This window comes from Poecilia latipinna, unplaced genomic scaffold (genome assembly GCF_001443285.1).
Source record: "Poecilia latipinna isolate Pla-1442-1.1 unplaced genomic scaffold, P_latipinna-1.0 Scaffold30, whole genome shotgun sequence".
Taxonomy (NCBI): domain Eukaryota; kingdom Metazoa; phylum Chordata; class Actinopteri; order Cyprinodontiformes; family Poeciliidae; genus Poecilia; species Poecilia latipinna.
Window position 1 is genome coordinate 525,707 of NW_015112646.1, and position 19,930 is coordinate 545,636.

At 39.5% G+C, this 19,930-nt stretch overlaps 1 protein-coding gene across 4 annotated transcripts; it reads left to right on the forward strand.

Annotated features, from left to right (window-relative positions):
• Positions 1 to 15: 15 nt before the first annotated feature.
• phldb2a (pleckstrin homology-like domain, family B, member 2a) lies at positions 16 to 19,492 on the forward strand. 4 transcript variants are annotated; one of them, XM_015040322.1, is made up of 18 exons: positions 16 to 172; positions 4,801 to 4,913; positions 5,706 to 6,026; positions 6,129 to 6,673; positions 6,756 to 7,079; positions 8,932 to 9,066; positions 9,887 to 10,024; positions 10,705 to 10,851; positions 12,882 to 12,992; positions 13,073 to 13,162; positions 13,247 to 13,384; positions 13,721 to 13,820; positions 14,502 to 14,700; positions 15,403 to 15,493; positions 15,574 to 15,720; positions 15,793 to 16,012; positions 16,092 to 16,177; positions 16,934 to 19,492. In XM_015040322.1, the coding sequence occupies exons 1-18, from the start codon at positions 51 to 53 to the stop codon at positions 17,072 to 17,074; spliced, it is 3,168 nt and encodes a 1,055-aa protein (XP_014895808.1). In that variant the 5' UTR covers positions 16 to 50; the 3' UTR covers positions 17,075 to 19,492. The 4 variants fall into 4 exon arrangements, with proteins under 4 accessions (XP_014895808.1, XP_014895817.1, XP_014895793.1 ...); XM_015040331.1 differs by having other exon boundaries at positions 5,706 to 6,002; XM_015040307.1 differs by having other exon boundaries at positions 5,706 to 6,673.
• Positions 19,493 to 19,930: the final 438 nt, after the last annotated feature.

The window sequence follows — 19,930 nt, forward strand, 5'->3', positions numbered from 1 at the left end:
CAGAGAGTTGAAGGTGGGAGGGGAAAGGGTCTCCTGTCTGATCCTTTGTCATGGGAAGACTTTCCTCTGCTGCTTCAGAGCAGAGAGGCAGGCAGAAAGAGAACCTGAGCGTCGAAACTTATAACCGGCCAGCAGAGGATTTTAAACTATGTAACCTGGGCAGAAAACAGAGGTCAGTGATTTTTTTTTTACCCCTTTTCATTATATTTAAATTCATTATTTTCTGATAAATCTTTTTGATTGGGACAGTGATGCTCCTGGAAAGTGACGGAGTTGTATCAGATTTCATGTTAGGCTGCTCTGCTCTGCACTGTTTATGTTAGTGCGAGGTTCACAGCTGCCACCAAATGTGTTTGGAATGTAAAACACTGCAGAAAAAATGAGCTGGATTTGATTATGGCATAAATTAGCCACAGGGTTAGGTTTCAGACATTTTTGCAAGAAATGTGCAAAAGGTCACAAAAAATGAATTTTGCTCCAATTTGATGATTAAAAAAATCTTTATGGTTTCTCCTTCATGACCACTGGACTTTGCGCAAGAAGAAGATAACTATATAAAAACATGCGACTAAGCAGTGTTGTGGAGATTTATTGAGATTACATTGCATGCAGTTAAATTATAAACATTTCACAAATGAATATTTATATGTTTATTTAATTGCAAATTAATTTGGAACATCAAATAAAAAACTATTGCATTTTCTACATACTTATTTGGTCAAATACTTAAATATGACAATGACACAAATCTGTTTGTCCACTCAACTCTTCTGTGCCAATAGTACTAAATGCGTTTGTTCTTATCAGGTATTTGATTTGAAAGTTTTAGTTTCACTAAACAACAATTTGTTACTTTGTGTCATTTTTATTTCTGGAAACTGTATATTAAATCACATTAAATACATCAGAATTTTGTGGATAGTTTCAGATTTTCTTTTTTTTTTTTCTTTTTTTTTGTAAAGGCGTTACTGATTGTTGGCATTTCTGTTTGAGAAACATCACACAGGTAACAGGAAGAACAGCATGTATAAAATGTTTTCTGTCCTTCCTGCGTTAAGCTGTTATTAATTATTTATGTAAGGAACGGAGACAACATCACGCCATGTGTGCAAGAAAGCAGTCACAGGATCTTACTATTATTTTAAAGACAAAAATTAATTGTCCTTAGGTGAGAAATTAGTGCTGTTAGCACACCTTGCATCACAAATACAACAGTGTCCATGTAGAATGTCAAACCTTATTTTAACTCTGAGATTTACAAAAGTTTGACACATTTCTAAATTCACCATGCTCCACAACGTTGTAATAGGTCAAGGCTTCCTGTAGTTTGGTAAAAGTCTCACTGTCTCTTGCTTTTTAGAGTGAGCTAAGGACAAAACTGAGAAGGACATAAAGAACACAATTTACTTTTGAATATCTTCATAATTTTTTTTTTACCTTCTCTAACTTTGGTTCTCTGATAGTGAAAATGGCTAACTTTGAGTCTTCTTTCTTTAATAAGAAGATCCACAAAAAAGTGTTTCTGTTTAAAGTTGTATCATTCACAATTGATCCAGCTCTGTTGACCAGTTCTTTATTTTAAATTATAGAAACTAAGTTGCAGTTGTGTATTTATTTGCTGTGTGTCTTAGAGATGCACACACAAGTTCCTGTTTTGGTACTCGGAGTGAGGTGGAGAACAGGCACAAGGGGAGGAGGACAGTGTGTGTTTATTTGATATGTGAACATGGCATATATAAAGAAAGATTTTGTGCAGCAAATATTGTTCAAAATTGTCTCAGTTTTCTATACTGCCTTCATGTAAATGTCTAGGACACTGTGGTCTAAGGGAAACAGAGAGACATGCTTCATTACAAGAAAGTGACAAGGGACTAAGATAAAATGATGAGTCTGAACCAAAGAAAACACATCTGCATCTGCATGACAAAGTAAAAGTGATGTCTGCTTGAAAAATATCTCATTCAAATCTCAAGCAAAAGCATACCAGTTTACTTTAACTATTTAAAAGAAACAGATTCACAAGATCCGACTCCCTGCAGAGTGCCTTAAACCCAACACTTTTGCAGTTTCTGCGATCTGGTAGTGACTCTGTATGGTCCGTTCACTAACTGGAAAAGTGCTTATGCATTTTCAACTTCCAAAGTTTTTCCATCTGTTATTCTTTTCTTAGCATGGAAATGTAATTGTAAGACAATTATTGAGAAATGCAAATCGACTGCGGTTTGAGCTTTGCTCAATGTAAAAATACTTTTCTTCCCACACATTAGATGAAAGCTGTCTTATCAAAGGGGCATTTCTCAAACTCTGTACATGTGCACCACCACCCTGCTGACCTGAAATGTGAGTGACGGACCAAACACCCTCTGCCTGTGATTTGAAGAGGGTGGAAGGGGGGAGTTCACCCCCTCTCTCTTTTTCTTGGAGGTCTGGAGAATGAACTCATGCTGACTGGATGCTTGACGGTGTAAGAGGATACCCTGTTTCCTGTTGGCGCTCTCTCCAGACAGCAAGACCAGAAACTCCTCTCAGATCAGCCATCTCTTGTCTCTCTGTGTGCTGTGTGTGAGTGAATGCTGTCTGTGGATTCAGGAGCAAGTCATGTCTGACTTATTCAAAATAATGGTCTTGGGTCTCTGGAACTAATTACATTGTCATTTACTAAAAAACTCAAAGCTGAAATGATGTGGTGATGGATTTCTCACTCATATATGACCAAACGTTGTCATTTGTATTTTTTAAGGATACCTGAAATAACATTCTCTGCCAGTTTTACTGCAAAAACCATAATGTTACTAGTGTCACAAATTAAAATCTAGGAGTGAAGTAAAACAACCAAGAAGACAATAAATTGCATAATTGTCAGCAGACCAATTAAAACAGCTTTTCGAGATTTTATTGGGAAAACAGGCTAGACCAAAAAGTAAACCCTGTTTTAATACTCAGGCCTTTGGAAAGTTTTTTCCCCTTTTTCCTCTAAAATATGCACATCTGGATTATCAGATGGACTTCAGGCAATAGTTTTTCTAGTATTTTTAAAGGCAAATCGGAGGGGGGGGGGGGTTGTTTCGTATATTCCCTCCATTGATAAAACAATGTTGTTGATCAGTATTGCAGAAATAGTGTTGAAACAAGTCAATAAGTAATCAGAAAATGGTTAATCTCAATTTTTGAGTGGGTTAAGGTATTTTGTAGCACTCTAAGGTTTTTAAGAGCTTCATAAGGTTTTTCACTTCACAGATATTATGGTAAAGTGATGTTTAGTAAATGTCTCTCATGTGAACTGAAATATATGTTGATGCAACATCAGCATGCACATCATTAGCGACAGACGTGCATGTCAAGAGTACAGATTAGTGTTGGTATGCCTCGACTGCCAGCAAGCATTTGCGGTAACTAGTAATGAGGATTTTTCACTGCCATGGAATTTCGCACCACTTTTCTCTGTGAAATGGAGGGCTTTTGAGCATGAATGCCCTGTTTAGATTTTGACTCGGCCAATCCAAAATCTTTGACTGATGTCTAGGCATTCTCCTTCAGGATTTTCAGAAAGCAAAATTCTTGGTTCAGGTCATCAGGCCATGTCCACCTGTCCGTATGACATCCATTTTCTGAAATGCTGTCTTCACTTCCAAAACCATTAACATTCGTCTCAACAATCTATACATTTGTTTCCCCAACTGTGTTGGAGGTCATCAAGAGAAATGTGAGATGAGCTTTTGTGTTTTTTTTGGTAAACAGATATTTTTGTCTTGGGTGCAATTTCTGCCCAACCTGTTATTGTTTAGCAAAAGGCTGAAGTTAGCTGAAAGTGTTTCAGATGTTGATGAACTCTTGAAGTAAATTACTCCAGGGAAGTTTCATTACTGCTCTGTGTTTTGTGGATTTGTGGATAATGGTTTAATAACATCTCAAAGCCTTAGAAATAGATTTGTAACCAATTCCAGCTTGATAAAAGTAATCAATCTTATTTTACATTATGTTGGATTTCTAATGTCTATTAGATTTTGAAACTTTTAAATCTTCTTCGTGTTGTCGGACAGCTTGTTAGTGAGTTTGTTATCAAGACTGGTTGAGGTTAATTGGTTTAAATAAAAAAACAGATATATCACAGGTTTATTTAAGGATGATAACAACCGCTTTTCACTTAGGGACAAATTGGAATGAGTATTGTTTTTTAGTAAAATAAACATTTCTTTATGTATTGGCTTGAGTTATCTATATCTGATACTGAAACTGTTCAATCATCTGAAACATACATAACAATCAAAATTAAAGAAATCTGTAAAGGTAAATGGTTTTTACAGCACTATATATGTACACGCTCACAAATATTTTTAAGTTATAGAGAAACAAACTACGTTTAATGACCATCAGCAATCGTCTGCCATAATCCTGGCCGAGTATTTGGCTTTGCTCTGAATTGGTAGAGCTCATTTCAAATGTCTGGTTTTTAGGTTTTCACGAGCCATAAAATGCCTATTAGGTTGAGTTCAGCTCTCTTTCCACAAGCATTAACATCTTTTAGCCATTCCATCCAGTGTTTGTGTTGAGTGTATATTTATTCCACTCTGGAAAAAGAAGAAATGCATAATTAAAATGACCAAATTGCTGAGATTTTTAAGGTGACGATGAGTGCATGTAAACGTCTGAAACAAAGGTGTCAAACTGATTAACACTTTGCCAACAAAATCTTGTTTTATATCCTTACCTAACAGCTTTGACTCAGTAGTACAATACTATCCATTCCTGTCTGTTGTTCTTTCACCCTGCATTGAGACTTTTCTGTCTTTTCATTCACAGGTCTCATCTGAATCCTCCATACTTCGCTCTGATTCATCCGAACGGGCCGGTCATTGTGATGAACAGTATGCTTCCTCAAAGGAGCGCCGTCGCCACATTGGGCTACGCTTCTGGTGAGACAAATGAAAGAAATCGTATTTGTAATCAGTCATTTGAAACAGTGACTCTCTATCTGGAAATAAAATTTAATAGTTAACATCCAGCAAGGTGACACCAATTACAAAGATATGGCTTGTAAGTTGGAATTTCTCAACAGGTTGTTAGTACTGTCTCAGAAAATGTTCAATTGTTGCTCAGGAATGAGACCTTTAGATGAGTTTAAGCTGATAAACACTCTCATGCTCTATATGTTTGATACATATGAGACACAGTATGTTTTTTAAGAGTTCAATGCATTATATGGGGCAGCAGATCTCTTCTGTCACTAGCAGTAAAACCTAAAACTAATTTCTGAAACCCATGTTTGAGGAGAGGCTAAGAATTTCAATAAGATCAAATGAACTAGGAATAACTTATAGTGTATGTTCAGCGTCTTGCCATGCTGACTCAGACACTATCATCACTTTGCTTGGCTTGGTATTTGACTCTCCTCTGGATATTATTTGCAGTCGAGACTATGATGTATTCTGCCCTGTCTTGGTTCACGAGCATTCTTCCATTTTTAGAAGAGACCAGACCAATGACTGAGCCAGTGTTTGTATTGGCCTCAGAACTGCAGCGTACATTCTTCAGTGGTTTCCCCCTCTTCTTACCAAGCACACAAGATAGCAGATCGTGTAGCTCAGCTTCTGCTTTGTAGGTTAAAGACATTTAATATGGCTGACTATATAAAGTAGAGAGACTGTTTATGTTGAGTCCAAAAAGGGGCAGGATCTCATGCTTTGTCGAACCTCTGTTTTCTTCAGACTGTTTGAAGATTGAGCACAGCAGTGGCAGCTCTGTAGGGGGGACACTGCTGAGGGGCTCTCGATCTAAAGCTGAGCTTCAGGAACTGATGGAGACTCTGCAGCGCAGAAAAAGTGCTCTGGAGGCCAGCTTGAGGGCAGCTGAATGCAGTCGCAAGTACCTTAGCGTACCTTCATCTGTTGCTGGGCAACCCAGCAGGCCACTGTCCATCCTGAGCAACACAGAGCGACCTCCATCCGCCTCCAGAAACTTTTCCTACATCAACAGCAACAGCGTGCCTCCATCGCCACGTCAGGGTGACCGCCAGTTTAGCACCAATGGTTTGTTTCGTCATTCCTACTCTCGCCACCAGTCACAAGACAGTCTGCTGCTTTCTAATGCACCTGACGGAAATTCTCTGCTGTCCTCGTATGGGGAGCCAGTGCCTCGTTCTCCCAGGGTCAAGAGCGGGGCGGCCAGTATGCCATCCAGTCCCCGGATGAGCCGCAGACTTAGCTCTCAAAGCAAAGCCGTTGGAGAGTCAAGGCAGAGGAAATACTCCACCGGTTCCCTCAACAACCTGGGGATGCATAGCCGTTCTTTGCCACGACTTCACAACGCAGCAGACCCCCCCGTTTTGTCGCTGCCCTCTCGTCACTCAGTGGGCTCCCACAGGGTGGTGGTCTCAGCGGGACAGCGGCGCAGTCTTTCCTCCCTTGAGCAGCCGCCAGATGTGACAGTGCCTGCAAGCATGCCCAGCACATCCAGGAGGTCCAGCCTTGCTTCACTGAGCTCCCTAGGTATAGAGATTGACGGAACGGGATTGGATCTGGGCTTAGGAGAAAGGAGGTTGTCATTTGGGAAAAGTGGGCTAAGCCCAGGACAAAGGGTGGGCAGCATCAGTTCTCTGAATGGCAAAGAAGAGCTGAGAGACTATCACCAGCATCAGAGAGATGAGCGACTCAGGGAGCAGAAAGTGCAGAAATTGGTGAGTTGTTCTTTTCTCACTTTTTCTTTGGTTGACTGTAACGATCGATTGATTACAAATGCACCAAATCTCCTGTGTGCAGGAATGCCAGCGTCTAGAAACCATCTTAAGCCTGTGCACTGAATTGGGACAGGTGGTGAGAGAGCCGACGGGCTCAGCTGTTTCTGATCTGCAAAAGATCAATAAGGAGCTGGAGAAGCTGCAGGTGTCGGACGATGAGTCTGTGTTTTCTGACTCCCCTAGCAGCACTGCTCCAGACACCTGTTTTGGGGCCAAAGCCAGAGATCTTCAGCTTCCCGAGGAGCAGCAGGCCATCCAGCGTCAGCAGGGAAACTACAGGTCTCACTCACCTGCTATAAGTCTGAACAGCAGCGCCCCTTCTCCTTCTACGCACCACAGAGCCAAAGTAAGCAGCATCACAGAATAAAGATGGAGCATATGGAAACAGTCAACAGTTTGTGGCATTAAATAAACCCACAGTTGTGCGTGTAGATTCAGCCTTTCTACAGCATAACCAAAAGTCCATTGATGACACAGTCAAAATGTTGTCATTTGTTCTGAAGTCACTTCACTGGTACTCAGAGGAAGATCTGTTACTGTAACCTGCTATTTCCTGTTCCAGAATGATGAGAGAAACCCTCACTGCAGTAAAAACCCTGTTGTAAAAAAAAAAAAAAAAGTAATGAGGCTCTCCCTCTTCTGTGGAATGTGGATAATCTGAGTGCTGACATTCTGTTTATCTGTGTCTGTTTACCTTTTTGCCATATCTCAGTTTTTCTCAGTACCAAAGGTACCAAACAAGGTTTCCAAGAAACTATGAACTATGAAAAAAGCACACTATCATTACATTATTTTAAATACACACAAATTTTGTTGATCGAAACTGGAAAGCTGGAAATGTGTGTAGCCCTCAGAGCTCTGCTTTGTGGTATTTTCCACATAATTTCTATGCATAATTTCATTCACTAAAGTCTTTTTTAAGTACTCTAAGACTGTACGCTTAGCAATTTGCACAGTTCCTGTTTATGTAAGTTGGACAGACGTATAAACATGGAAATCAGAGTTGCCCAAGACTCCTCAGGCTTTGAAGTGACTACAATCTGACCTCATTTTTATTCCACCACCTTTTTTGGAGACGTTAAATTGGAAAGCCTCACCGCTTTTTATCAAAAATAAATAAACGTGTTTAAACCACAAATAAAAATAAGCTACCCATATACCAAATTATGAGAGGGATTTTTTGCTGCCAAAGAGGCCACCTTTTCCATTCTACATTTTCTCTTTCAGTTTTTCCACTCTGGAGCCGTAACCTAGCAGTGTCTGGTTTTAATGAAGAAGTTCAAGTTTTGTTGAACCATTCAAACTCCTGAAGGAGTGGGGGGGGACAGGAAATGACTTGATCCCGCAGTGAATTATAGTGTGCATGTGTTTGTGTGTATGTTCGTTCAGCTGTGCACGGATGTGCACGAGGAGAATGCAAGACTGCATGCACAGCAAAGACATGCACTTTTCCAGATGTTTATAGCATCTATCAAAGCGATAGAGACGAGAAATTGAAATGTACATAACGCAGGTAATCCTTTTTTTATCTTAGAGGTGCATAGTTTTGTTTAGATATGGCTCTCATAAAATTCTGAATCTGAGTTCAGTCTAGATTTGTATGTTTTGCTTGAGTTGTGACACTGTTTTATAGTCTCCATATAACCAATCTCCATTGCTAACATTCCTCAGTACTCAGTGTGTGCCGGACAAAATGCTGCTTACAGCACATCTGACAAAACTATAAATCAGGAAGACTTGCTAAACATACAAGTGTCCGACGAGAAAATAACCCACCTGGCTCCTATAAACAAGAATAATTAAATTCTGAGACAGCTTGCTTAAATTCAAATGAGTGTGACTGAATATTTAAGAGATGTTGCTTGATGGTGCAAGATGTGGGAGTGCCTTGGCATGCCTTGCATTGCCCAGCTCCAATAGCGATTTCCATTGCACAAAGTGGAAAAGAATCCTGCCCTTGTTGCCAGTGATCCATTTTTGGATGACTTAGACAGCAGCTGCTGTTGTGTAACTGAATAAAACCCAAAGCCAACCTCTGACAAATGATTGCAAAAGCATAAACACAGAAAACTATCTCTTATCTTGTTTAAAACTTTTTTTTTTTTTTTTATTGTGATGGTGATGACATTTTGAACAGCTTCAGTTGTGTGTTTACATTTGAAGCCGGTGATTTATTTCCATTCTCGGTGTCGTTACAGGCCTTGGAGAGCATGCAGCTGAAACAGGAAGTATCTCATTTAGAGGAAGAGAGAATCCAGGTTCTGAACAACATCGAAGAGCTGGAGCAGAAGATCAAAGACCTGGACAACCAGATGGAGGAGTCTTTGCGTGAGGTACAGCCAGCACAGAAAGCACAGGCACAGAACCGACATCTCCATGACTCTTTTCTTAAGATTGATGATTAAGACGAGCTGATGATTTCTTTGGCTTTTCCTATTTTACTCTGCATCTACCTACTCAGACTCAAACTGAACTAGATGTGTTTAGCCTTAAGAATCAGTTGCAATTACGAAGCATTATGAGCTTTCTATCAATTTTCTTTTTTAATTTTTTTTTAATTTAGGGAATGTAACTCTTCTGACAACTTACATATTTTGAAGAACAGAGGGTTATGTACAATGCAAGAAATCGCCAGGTGCCGTTGCCCATCTGGTTTAATGTTTGATGTTTCGTGCATTCAGAGAAGATATTCTGCATAACTGGTTCTGATGATGGGTTATTTGAGCTACTGTTGCCTTTCCATCATTTCAGTCCATTCACCTGTGATCTTTGACATCAACAAGGCGTTTACATCCAAAATGAAGAAATGGTTGTGGGTGGAAATCCCAGCAGATCAGCAGTGTCTGAAATCCTCAGACCAGCCAGTCTGACACCAACTATGAGTCTGCGGATCATATTCTCCTAGACATATGTTTCATTTGGTAAACATTTAAAGCAATGCTATATAAATCTATATTACAAAAAATGTGGAAGTAATCAAAAATACCTACTCAAAACTGAGAGTCGGGAAGCATATTTTCCAAAATGCTGTCAGCTTATTTCTTTTTTTTTTACTAACAACCCATATGATGGCAAAGCCATGTCCAGTTACCAAGGTGACTAACAAATAAATTTATATCCATGATTCCTACCTATGTCTGACTCTTCCTGCAGATGGAGGTGGAGTGCGCCCTGCTGGACGGAGAACAGGAGTCTGAGATGACCCAGCTGCAGAGGGAAAAGGAGCTGCTGGACGAACTCAAAGAAAAAATGCAAAGTATCGAGAGGACAAGCAAGCCTGAAAAATCTCAGGTGCAGATGCACAAAAAGTGTTTTAAATAAATTAACCGTTGTAATTTTTTTGGTGGACAGATAAGTATATTTATGGTTGTTTTATTATAAATTCATTGCACAGTAGTAATAGTTCGGAAATAGAAAGCAAGCATGAGCAGGTTTTGTTGTGAACATAAAGCCACAGCAACAGACCATTGGGAATCGGTCCAGTTAAACCACAACATCCTAAAAAAAAAAAGGTTCTGTTACATTCCTTTGAAACTAAACTAACTGAGCTTTCCAAAGTAAATGATAAAAGCCCTAATTCAAAGGAGGGATTAGCACAATTATCACAGCAGCTGAGAAACCTTCTAGAGCTCTCACCAACTGTCCAAATAAGGAAGCATAAGCTTTTCCAATTGAGGCCATAAAAAAATAGTCCAGTTTAAACAGCCCAAGAGACAATGGTTGGCTGAAATGCCTCTTACGCACCTGAACTAACACAAAGCCCAAACACTACAGTTCTCATTTTTCACATTGGTCTCCTGCCCTTCCATTCCTTTCCCAATGCGTCTGTTTTAGAGTTATTACTCTCCTTCCTGACCTTGTTCTGACTAATCCCGGATCATGTTGTTTCTAATCATTTCATTCTCATCAGTTTAGTATGACTGAACTGTGCGATATATTCCACATCTGCATACGTCTCTGATGTCACCCAGGAAAGCGAGGAGCAGACAAAAACCTCAGAGGATTCGGAATTTCAAAAGCTGGAGAGAGAAATCAAGCAGGAAGAGGAAAACGAGAGTCAAAGCCAAGAGCTGCTGCGGGACATCGCCGAGTATCAGCGTCTTAGCATCACGCGCAAGGTAGAAGCAAACTTGTTGAGTTTTTCACGTAGCACAGGTCAAGGGTCTCAAACTCAATTTACCCGGGGGCCTCTGGAGGCAGAGTCTGGGTGAGGCTGGGCCGCATAAAGGATTCCACAAAAAACATTTTAAAAATATCCTCAAATGTCACCAACATTTAATTATTTCTCCAATACATGAACTGCAGGCTTTGGCTTTGACAAAGACATGATGAGGGTGTGAAAAAATTTAGTTTATTCCACTTGGCGTCGCTTTTGTTCTACATTTAGGGTTGGCACCCGACACGTAAAATACAAAACCGTCCCGTAATTGGCTGTTAAATGTAGCATTTCGTATGGAACCGATACGGGACAACAATTTATTCCGTCTTTTACAAATATGTATGTGTAATAACTCAAAAGGTGTCACCGAGTACTTTATATAGTAGGCTGCCCCAGTCATTGTTTAACTCCCGGTGTTGGTGTTGCGGTATTGTGCCCAACTGCTTTCTGGGTAACACACACTAACCGACACGCTGCCGCCGCAGTACATATATAGAGACTGGTCCCTTATTTTAATTTCTGAAAGGTGGCAACCCGATCTACGTTTCATAGAAGTCTTTAGCCAGCTGGTAACTATGGAGAACGTCTCGACGTGTGACGTCATCTACTTATCACAACAGCGCGGCGGATGAGTCGCCTTTCTCTGTGTTTGGTCGTGGCATTTGTTAATGTTAGAAAGTACCGGAATGGCGACTGAAAAAAAACGCAACTGGTACCGGACTGTTCCATCATCCGCCACACTATTGTTACAAGCGTAGTGTGCGTGAAGTCAGTGTAGCTTAGCCTAGCACCGAATGTCAGCCATGACGAGGAACGGCAGGCGGGACTTCCTTCAGAGGTCTGCTCACCCTGTGGGCCGCACTAATGTTATACTTTCATATCACGGCGGGGGCCACGAGGCATTGACCTGCGAGCTGACCTCTGACGTAGCATGTTGACACTGTTGCGGCTTTCGCTTCTCTACAGGTTCCTGTTTTAAAGAGCTGTTGATGTGAAGTCAAGAATGAAAGGTAGTTTTGTTCAAAATGGCTAACCTCCTCAAAGTCACAAGCAGTTTCTGATGATGGTTTACAATGAAAATAGCTCAATGGAAATGTTGGATTTTTTAGCTTATAATTGCCTTTCTGTGTTTGTTATTAATCGTTCTGCAAGTTTTGTATAAAAGCCTCACAGTTGTGAGCTCAGTTGCTATACAATGTTTGGCATAGTGTAGTTACAACAAGCCTGCAAAACCAAGGACATAAGAAATGAGCTAAATATGACTAAGTTAAATGTGAAAGTGTGACAACAGGATGTTTGATTAGAATTTTAAGTGAAGTAATTTGTAAAAGTTATTATGTCTTGGCTTGAACCTTTTTGCATTTGTGTGACCAAACAAAAAATTTTGTACATACGTAAGTATATCTTATTGGAGTTGAAATAGGTAAACGGCTCACGGTCAGGTTTATTCAAGTCCCAAAGGCCAAATAATATTACAGCAAAAGCATATAAAAATATATAAAAAAATCAAAGTTAAGGTTAGAAATGAAAATTAGGAAAGTGTGGTAGTAATTTGCATTGAGCCCTCCTGAGTCAGTACTTTTTGTAGAACCACATATGGTAAAATGGATTTTGGTTCATGCCTCTCCCACCTTTGCACATCTAGAGATTTTTTGTCCATTATTCTTTGCAGAATAACAGTCAAACTGGATGGACTGGACTTTTCACTTCACAGTTATGTAGTCGTTTGTAGTGGGCTGTTACATAAAATCCTGATAAATTATTGAGGTTTGTGTTCATAATGGGCTAAAGTGCAGTAAAGGTAAGAGGGTGTAAACATTTTTGTAAGGCAATGCATTTACAAGGCACCGTCTGCTCTGACTCTGCTGCTAATTCTTCAACCTACACTACATCTCTCAGCCCCACCGCTAATATATTTTTTTCTGCACTTTGATAAAGTCAGCAGATATTTTATACTGATGCCACCCTGTTGATTTTTTCCCCCCACAGGAAAGAATCATGACTCTGAAGAAACAGTCCTCTCAGATCACTTTACAGGCTCAGCAAGAGAAAGAAAACTTCCAGAGAGAGAAAAACAACTTGCTTGTCATGCTTCAAAAGGTAAAGAAAAAAACAACCTCTGCATGCGGACAACGCAAATGTTTCATTTTAATGAAATAAACACTATGTGGCATCTGCAGGAGAGAGACAAGCTGCTGTCTTTGGAAGGAAAGTACGTGGAGTTGTCTGAGGGCCAAACTTTGACCAACAACCCTGTTGCCATCAAAGAGGTAGGAGCCGGTTACAGTAACGCTGCAGCACTTTCAGAATAATTTCCTGTTTTGCGATTGCTCTCATTTGTGTGATCGCTGCAGCACTTGAACTTGCTGAAAGAGAGGAGAAGAAGTAGCAAAGAAAGCTCTTCCCATCCTATCGAAAGCATTCCTCATAAGAGAGGCCAGCAGCTCCTCGGCTCCTACGGCAGATCTCTGGGACGCACGCTTCCTCCCAAGGTCTGCTATCTAAACCAATTCAAAAAAAACATAAAGGTGTAAAAAGTTAAATAGAGTGGATAGTGATGTTAAAAGATGATATTCTTCAAAGTTAAAGTTGACTGCAGTATACTTGAGCGAAGAGTAAAATGCAAAATGACATTGATAATTCAGATTCCAGGCTTTAGAGGAGGGGGTTTTATAGCCTTATCGTTTTTAGCCAGACAACTCCCTTGAGACGGATCCACCCAAAGCAGGAATTCTCACTTCCACTCTTGCTTGCGACGTCCATTGAGATCAGGAGAACTTCCAGGAGTTGGACCTAAACATGTTGTGTGCTTTCATATTGTTCCTCAGGCACATCTGCCTTTATCCCAAAGCTCCAGCTGTGGCAGTGTCATTCCACAAGGCTTCAGCTTCTCCCCCCGGGAAGTGAACGCCCGTCGACTGCCCAAGGGTGAGTCAGAGTGACACAAATGCATCTTGTTCCAAATAAATCCTAGCAATAGTTGTAGTCAGTTATATTGCCCCGAAGGTCTACGTGTGACTGGATTCATAGTTTTGGGATCACAGAATGCTTATTCTCCTTGAAATAGTCTGCTTTTTCGCATGTTACAACTACAAACCTTGCAATTTTTTCATTTGATTTTTTTACACAATGAAATGTTGTGCATCATTTTTTTTTTTGTGAATAGAAAATGATGAAGGAATTACAAAGGTGTTTATAAACAGGATCCTGATTAGGCCAGCAACATCTCGAGCTTTGATCATCGAGCACTGTTCAAATTATCATTCAAAAATAGAAAAGAAAGTGTGGCACACCTGCCTACCCATCAAGACAAGGATGACGTACATGGCAGTGGCAGCGTCATGCTTTGGGACTGCTGTTTTTCCACAGGAATAAGCAAGTACATCAGAAATGATGGGAAGCAAAATGAAGACTAGTCCTGGATGAAACGTTGTCAGTGACTGCAAATGCACAGGTTTTCAGATTTGTAAAATAAATAAATAAATAACTGACCGCTTTCTCTATGACGTAAAAACAACATAAAAACGGGCATAGGTATTTTTTGAAGTTCCTGTTTTAGCTGTAGTTACCATTTGCTGCCAGGGCTTCATTGCCATGTCGTTGTTTCAGCAGGAAACAGCCATGCTCACATGAACGACGACAGACAGAGGCAGAGTGATTTTTGCAGCAGGATGGTCTCTGAGCCCAACGTGTTCCTGGACTCCTTCTCGTACCCGGACAACAGCCAGGCATCGGACACCGTCAGTGTGGACAGTTCGGACAGCCTGGAGACCAGCTTCTCTGCGTGTTCACCGGACAACATCTCCAGGTTAGAGCGGAGCCGCTGCGATGGAAGATGGGAGCTCTTTCACATCAATTTTAACTAAAGAGCCAATAGGAGAGTCATTGTAATTTATCAAAAGGATGTGTTTAAAGAGAGTGAGAAGTTCTCCAAGTGAGCCTTTGTGAGGGTTTTATTGCAGTGTTTGAAAGAATAAGGAGAAATTATCTTGCTGGGTGAAAGCTAAAGGCTAATTAGAGAGGATTTGAACTTTATGAAGGAGCATAAAAGAAATAATAAAGCAGAGAGAGAATAAGAAACTCGAGAAAGATGGCTATTTATGTGGTGGCTCTGAAATTCAGTAGCTTTGTTTTCTGAATCACCCAGCGTGCAAAGTCCTGTGTTTCTGAATTCAGTTGCTTTAGTGACATTCTTTCCTTTACCAAAGATCGTGTAAGCAAAAAAAACCCAGGGGATTTGAAGCTACAGTTAAGCACGAAATGATTCATTTAGATTGGATAAGAGAGAGGTGTCTCTCTATGGATAATAAGACAACATAAAAGGAATGTTAGGAAAACATTGTTTTATTTAGATTTAAAAGAAATAAAACTAATAAATTGAATAGGCAATAATGAAATTAACATTTATGATAGCCAATACCCAATGATCAATGCAAATCAATGGAAATTTTTTTTTTTTTTGGGAGAAATTCTGTTTCTTTTGTGTTGAACTGCACACTTCTTCTCCTAGTGCCAGCACTTCCAACATGGCAAAGATTGAGGAAATGGAGCGTTTACTCCGAGAGGCCCAGGCTGAAAAGCTGAGACTCCTCGAGCACAGGGTAAACGGAAAGACCCGAACCGAAACGCGGTGTCCGCATGCGAAAAAGCACGCAACTTATTTTCCAGCCGGGTTGTGCAGGAGCGGGAGATGGAGATGCGTAGGCAGGCCCTGGAGGAAGAGAGGAGGAGGAGAGAGGAGCTGGAGAAACGTCTGCAGGAGGAAACGAGCAGGAGACAGAAACTTGTGGAAAGAGAAGTGAAGCTCAGGGAAAAACAGAGATCGCAGGTGATTCACATTCTCGACATTGATACGTCGCAAAAGGGGTCCGATTAATATTTTCAGAAACTTTCTCTGCAGTCTCGGCTGCTGACTCGCTACCTCCCCGTGAGAAAAGATGACTTTGACCTTCATGGCCACATCGAAGCAGCCGGGCACAACCCAGACGCCTGCTTCCACCTGGCCATCACCGACAAAACCTGCCGAGGATTCCTGGTCAAAATGGGCGGAAAGATCAAGACGTGGAAGAAACGCTGGTTTGTCTTCGACCAGAATCGGAGGACGCTCACATATTACGCAGGTAGGGACCTCTGTGTCTAGGGGGAAACTCTGAAGACACAAAGCTTTCATCATGCTTCTGTTCATGTGCTTTGCTGCAGACAAACATGAGAACAAGATGAAGGGAGTCATTTACTTCCAGGCCATTGAGGAGGTGTACTACGATCACTTAAAGAATGCACACAAGGTACGTGAGCAAGTGTGCATGTGTCTTCATCCATAGTGAGGGCCAAAATCCAGCAAATAAATAGATATGTTAAAGAAAAAATTTTTGCACGTGTAAAATATTAAACTAATTTTAAAAAAATAGATAAAACTGGATCTATATCAATTTAGATGTGTCAAAAGTTGATGAAGCACATAATTAAATATTTGAGTTGAACACATGTAACGATCATATATAATTATTATTTTTATTGCTTTGTGCCACAGTTGCTCATGAAATTATTTAAATCGTCAGTGTGGCTCAATAAGGAGAACTTTGCATCTGATTGGTCAAGCTCAGACCAATCACCTTGACTGTTACTGTTTCTCCCCTTTTTACTGATCCACCATGTTTAGGTCCAATTTTTATAATTCTCTTTTGAAAAATGTTTAAATTATTAAAATTGAAAATAAAACCATCATATTGCAAAACTATTTGGTCTCCCTCACACAATATCGTGTTTCAATTAATGATTTATATATGCAGCTATTTGATTAATTCATTAATTTACCATGGATGAGAAATATATTTATTTAATGTTTTTATTTCCTCTTTATTTAAATTACCAGTAACTTATTTATTTGTTGGAAAGCGACGCTTTTGGCCCTCGGTACTTCCCGTCAGATCCCATTTCCTTGAACTATCTCACATCTGTTTGTCCTCTTCTTTTCTCACTCCCATCCCTCTCTCCTCCTCCCTCCACATATTCCCGAAACCCCACCCACCACTGCCCATCAGAGCCCCAATCCTTCTCTGACTTTCAGTGTAAAGACCCACGATCGCGTGTACTACATGGTGGCCCCGTCTCCTGAGGCCATGCGTATCTGGATGGACGTTATCGTGACGGGCGCTGAAGGACACATGCACTTCATGGTGTAGCACACCCGCTTTCACTTTTATTTTCTTTGCCGTTGGGTCAAGCAAGTTTCAGTCCTCTGCACATGTCAGAATAATGGCAAACACGTGTGGCTCAGAGAGGGATTTTACCTAAACAGTTTCTGTGTTTATGATCACAGAAATTTACAAATGAGCAGAAAGGAAATCTGCTCTCATGTGCAGGCTTTATTATGCAGCTGTGTATAAAAGACAAAAAGTGTTTGGTCTCAGAAGTAAGCTATGTGGGCTGTTTTAATCCAGTTGTTTGTGTTTTGTGAGCACCTGAAGTATCTCTTAATCTCACAGCAGGTAATTTTCTTTTATTTTCTTTTTTCTCAATCAGGGAAGCTTCTAAATGACGGAACCTTACATATGCCCTGATGGGTTGGTCCCAGAACAAATTAATTTCCTATTAAAAACAGTCTTTTATCAACATTGGATGATTTTAATAAATACAGGTTTTTGCATTCAGTGTTTTTGTGTAAAAGTTGTAAACCATCCCTGTTTTCACATCACTTTCAAAGATAATCCTCAACATATTTTAGTTTTCCACCCATTCTGAAAAAAATTCCTTTAAAGCTTTACTTTGTACATTATGTAGAAAATACATTATCAGCAAATAAATAGTGTCCAAAAGTCGTGTTTTCAACAAACAGTAAACGTGGAACAACACAGTACCTCATCTGTTATATGAAAAGGTTCCAGCTGGTAGCTTGTTAAAGTATAATACTTTCCATTTATTTTTTGTTAAAGTGTTTTGACTTTCTTATCTTTTAGAGATTCAGGTAAAAAAAAAAAAAAAAAAAAAAAAAAAAGTTCAACAGTGCTTCCAACAGGCTGCTAAAGATCTGATTTTCTGAGAAGTTTTCTGTTGTGCCTAGGCACCTAAAAGAAATTCATCCAATTTAATTTAGGTAAAAAAATTTTTTTAGGATTTTTCTCCTAAATTTTACGGCTTTGAAAGTCTTTCTTTTTGTGGTTTAGTAAGGAAACAAACTAAAAGCACTATTTTGAAAATCTTAGGTACAAAATGAACAGGGAAGAAAATAATCCTCCATGCCAGTTTTGAATGCTACACAAAAGGCTTACATTGAATACTTACAGGAGGCTGAACACAAATACACACCACACTTTTCAGATTGTTTCTCATGAGACAACTTAAACAGCATGTTCCATTTTTCTTCCACTTCACAGTTACATCCTATGTTGTGTTTGTGAATTCTGACAAAAGGACTAGAAATTTGTGTTTGTTATGTGACTAAATATGAAAAAGTCCAAAGTATGAATCCCTTTTAAAGGTATTGTATATAAAGAAAGGAGGACTCACCAAAGATCTTTGCACAACACAGCACTTTTCTACTTCTGATGGTACTTTTCAGTGTTTCTACGTCACAGCATCACAGCCAGACTTATCCTGGGCATCTTATCTGCCCATCCACTTTCTCTGAGTGGTCACAAAACGCACCTTCTGTTCAGCTGAAGATTATGAATCAGAATTTTTGTTATACTTGTTTCAACTGCTGCTTTCAGACGACCAACATAAGCTGACCTTGTCTGCTTACCTTATGACAGGATTGAATGTCCACTGTTGTTTTTTTTATTCTTTTGCACCTCTTTCATTACCAAAGAAGCATTTTTTATATTTTTGTTCGCAGAAATCGGAATAATGAAAAAAAAAAAAGATGATAAGGAATTATTTAGAAATGCTGACTAGACATGAAGCCATGAAGCGGCTACAGTCATAGTAGCGCTTTGTTTTATGCTGTTCAGCTAGCTCCCTCTGTCTGCAGCAGAGGCTCACATGACGAGGCCATGTTGTGCAGCAGTGATGCTGGATGTTCCTGCGTCACCCATGTGTTACTAACACTAATGCATTTCTCTGCGTTTCACCAGCAGAGGTCCTCAGCACAGAGTGATTGCACGAGAATGACGTAATGCTCTGCCTTGAAAGCCCAGAGTCATTTATATTAAAGAACATATGCTTTATCATCAGTATTTCTTTATGCCATATAAGCAGTTATGATCACATGTACACCATGTTTAAGAATAGCTTTTGTGTAGGTTTTTTTTTTGTTTTTTTTTTGGCATTTTTGTGTATTCATAAACGGATTGCCATAGTGAGAAATGCTTGACCAGCTGATGGTTGACAGACTGCAGGGTTCGCTGTTTATCCTGTGCTGATTAAGTGTTAATTAACTCCTGCAGAGGGCAGATCAGAGAGCTGATAGTGTTGTTCCCTTCATTATCAGTCACTTTAACATCTCATTCTTATCCAAGCCTTGAAACACAACAAACTATAGCATTCATATATTTTGTTATTTTTTTGTATTGTGTATATAAACACGTTGCAATTGTAGCTAATGCAATAATTCAGGTTTTTATACTCAACTTGTGTCACGAATAAATACTTCTGACCACAAAGATTTGATGTCTTTATTACGCTTTTGGCTATAGCACATTTTAGCAAATAGCCAGAGTATTTTTTTTTTCACTAAACTGAAGCATATATCAGTTTAGTGACCTATTTTTGTAAATATTTCTATGTGAAAAACAAGAATCAATAGTTCTGTTGTGCACTGTTATATGTATCAAGTTCTTCTTTAGAGACTTTATCTCACTATTATTGACTCACTTTACTATAATACACAGCTCAAACTATCTTTAAAATAAATTCAAATGAAATATAACATTTACAAAACATACAAAATAAATTACTTAAGAAATTACCTAAGTAATATACATTACTATTTGTGACAATATTATATTATCAATAAAATAAAAACAAATTGATATAGATATTATGTTTGTTTTGCAGCAATAATCCATCCATCCATTTTCTGAACACCCTTGTCCCTCAGT

Coding starts and splice junctions, on each gene's coding strand:
- phldb2a (XM_015040307.1), top strand. CDS start 51: ATGGGAAGACTTTCCTCTGCTGCTTCAGAGCAGAGAGGCAGGCAGAAA. Junction 173..4,800: donor AACCTGGGCAGAAAACAGAG/GTCAGTGATTTT, acceptor TTTCATTCACAG/GTCTCATCTGAATCCTCCAT. Junction 13,163..13,246: donor ACCCTGTTGCCATCAAAGAG/GTAGGAGCCGGT, acceptor TGATCGCTGCAG/CACTTGAACTTGCTGAAAGA.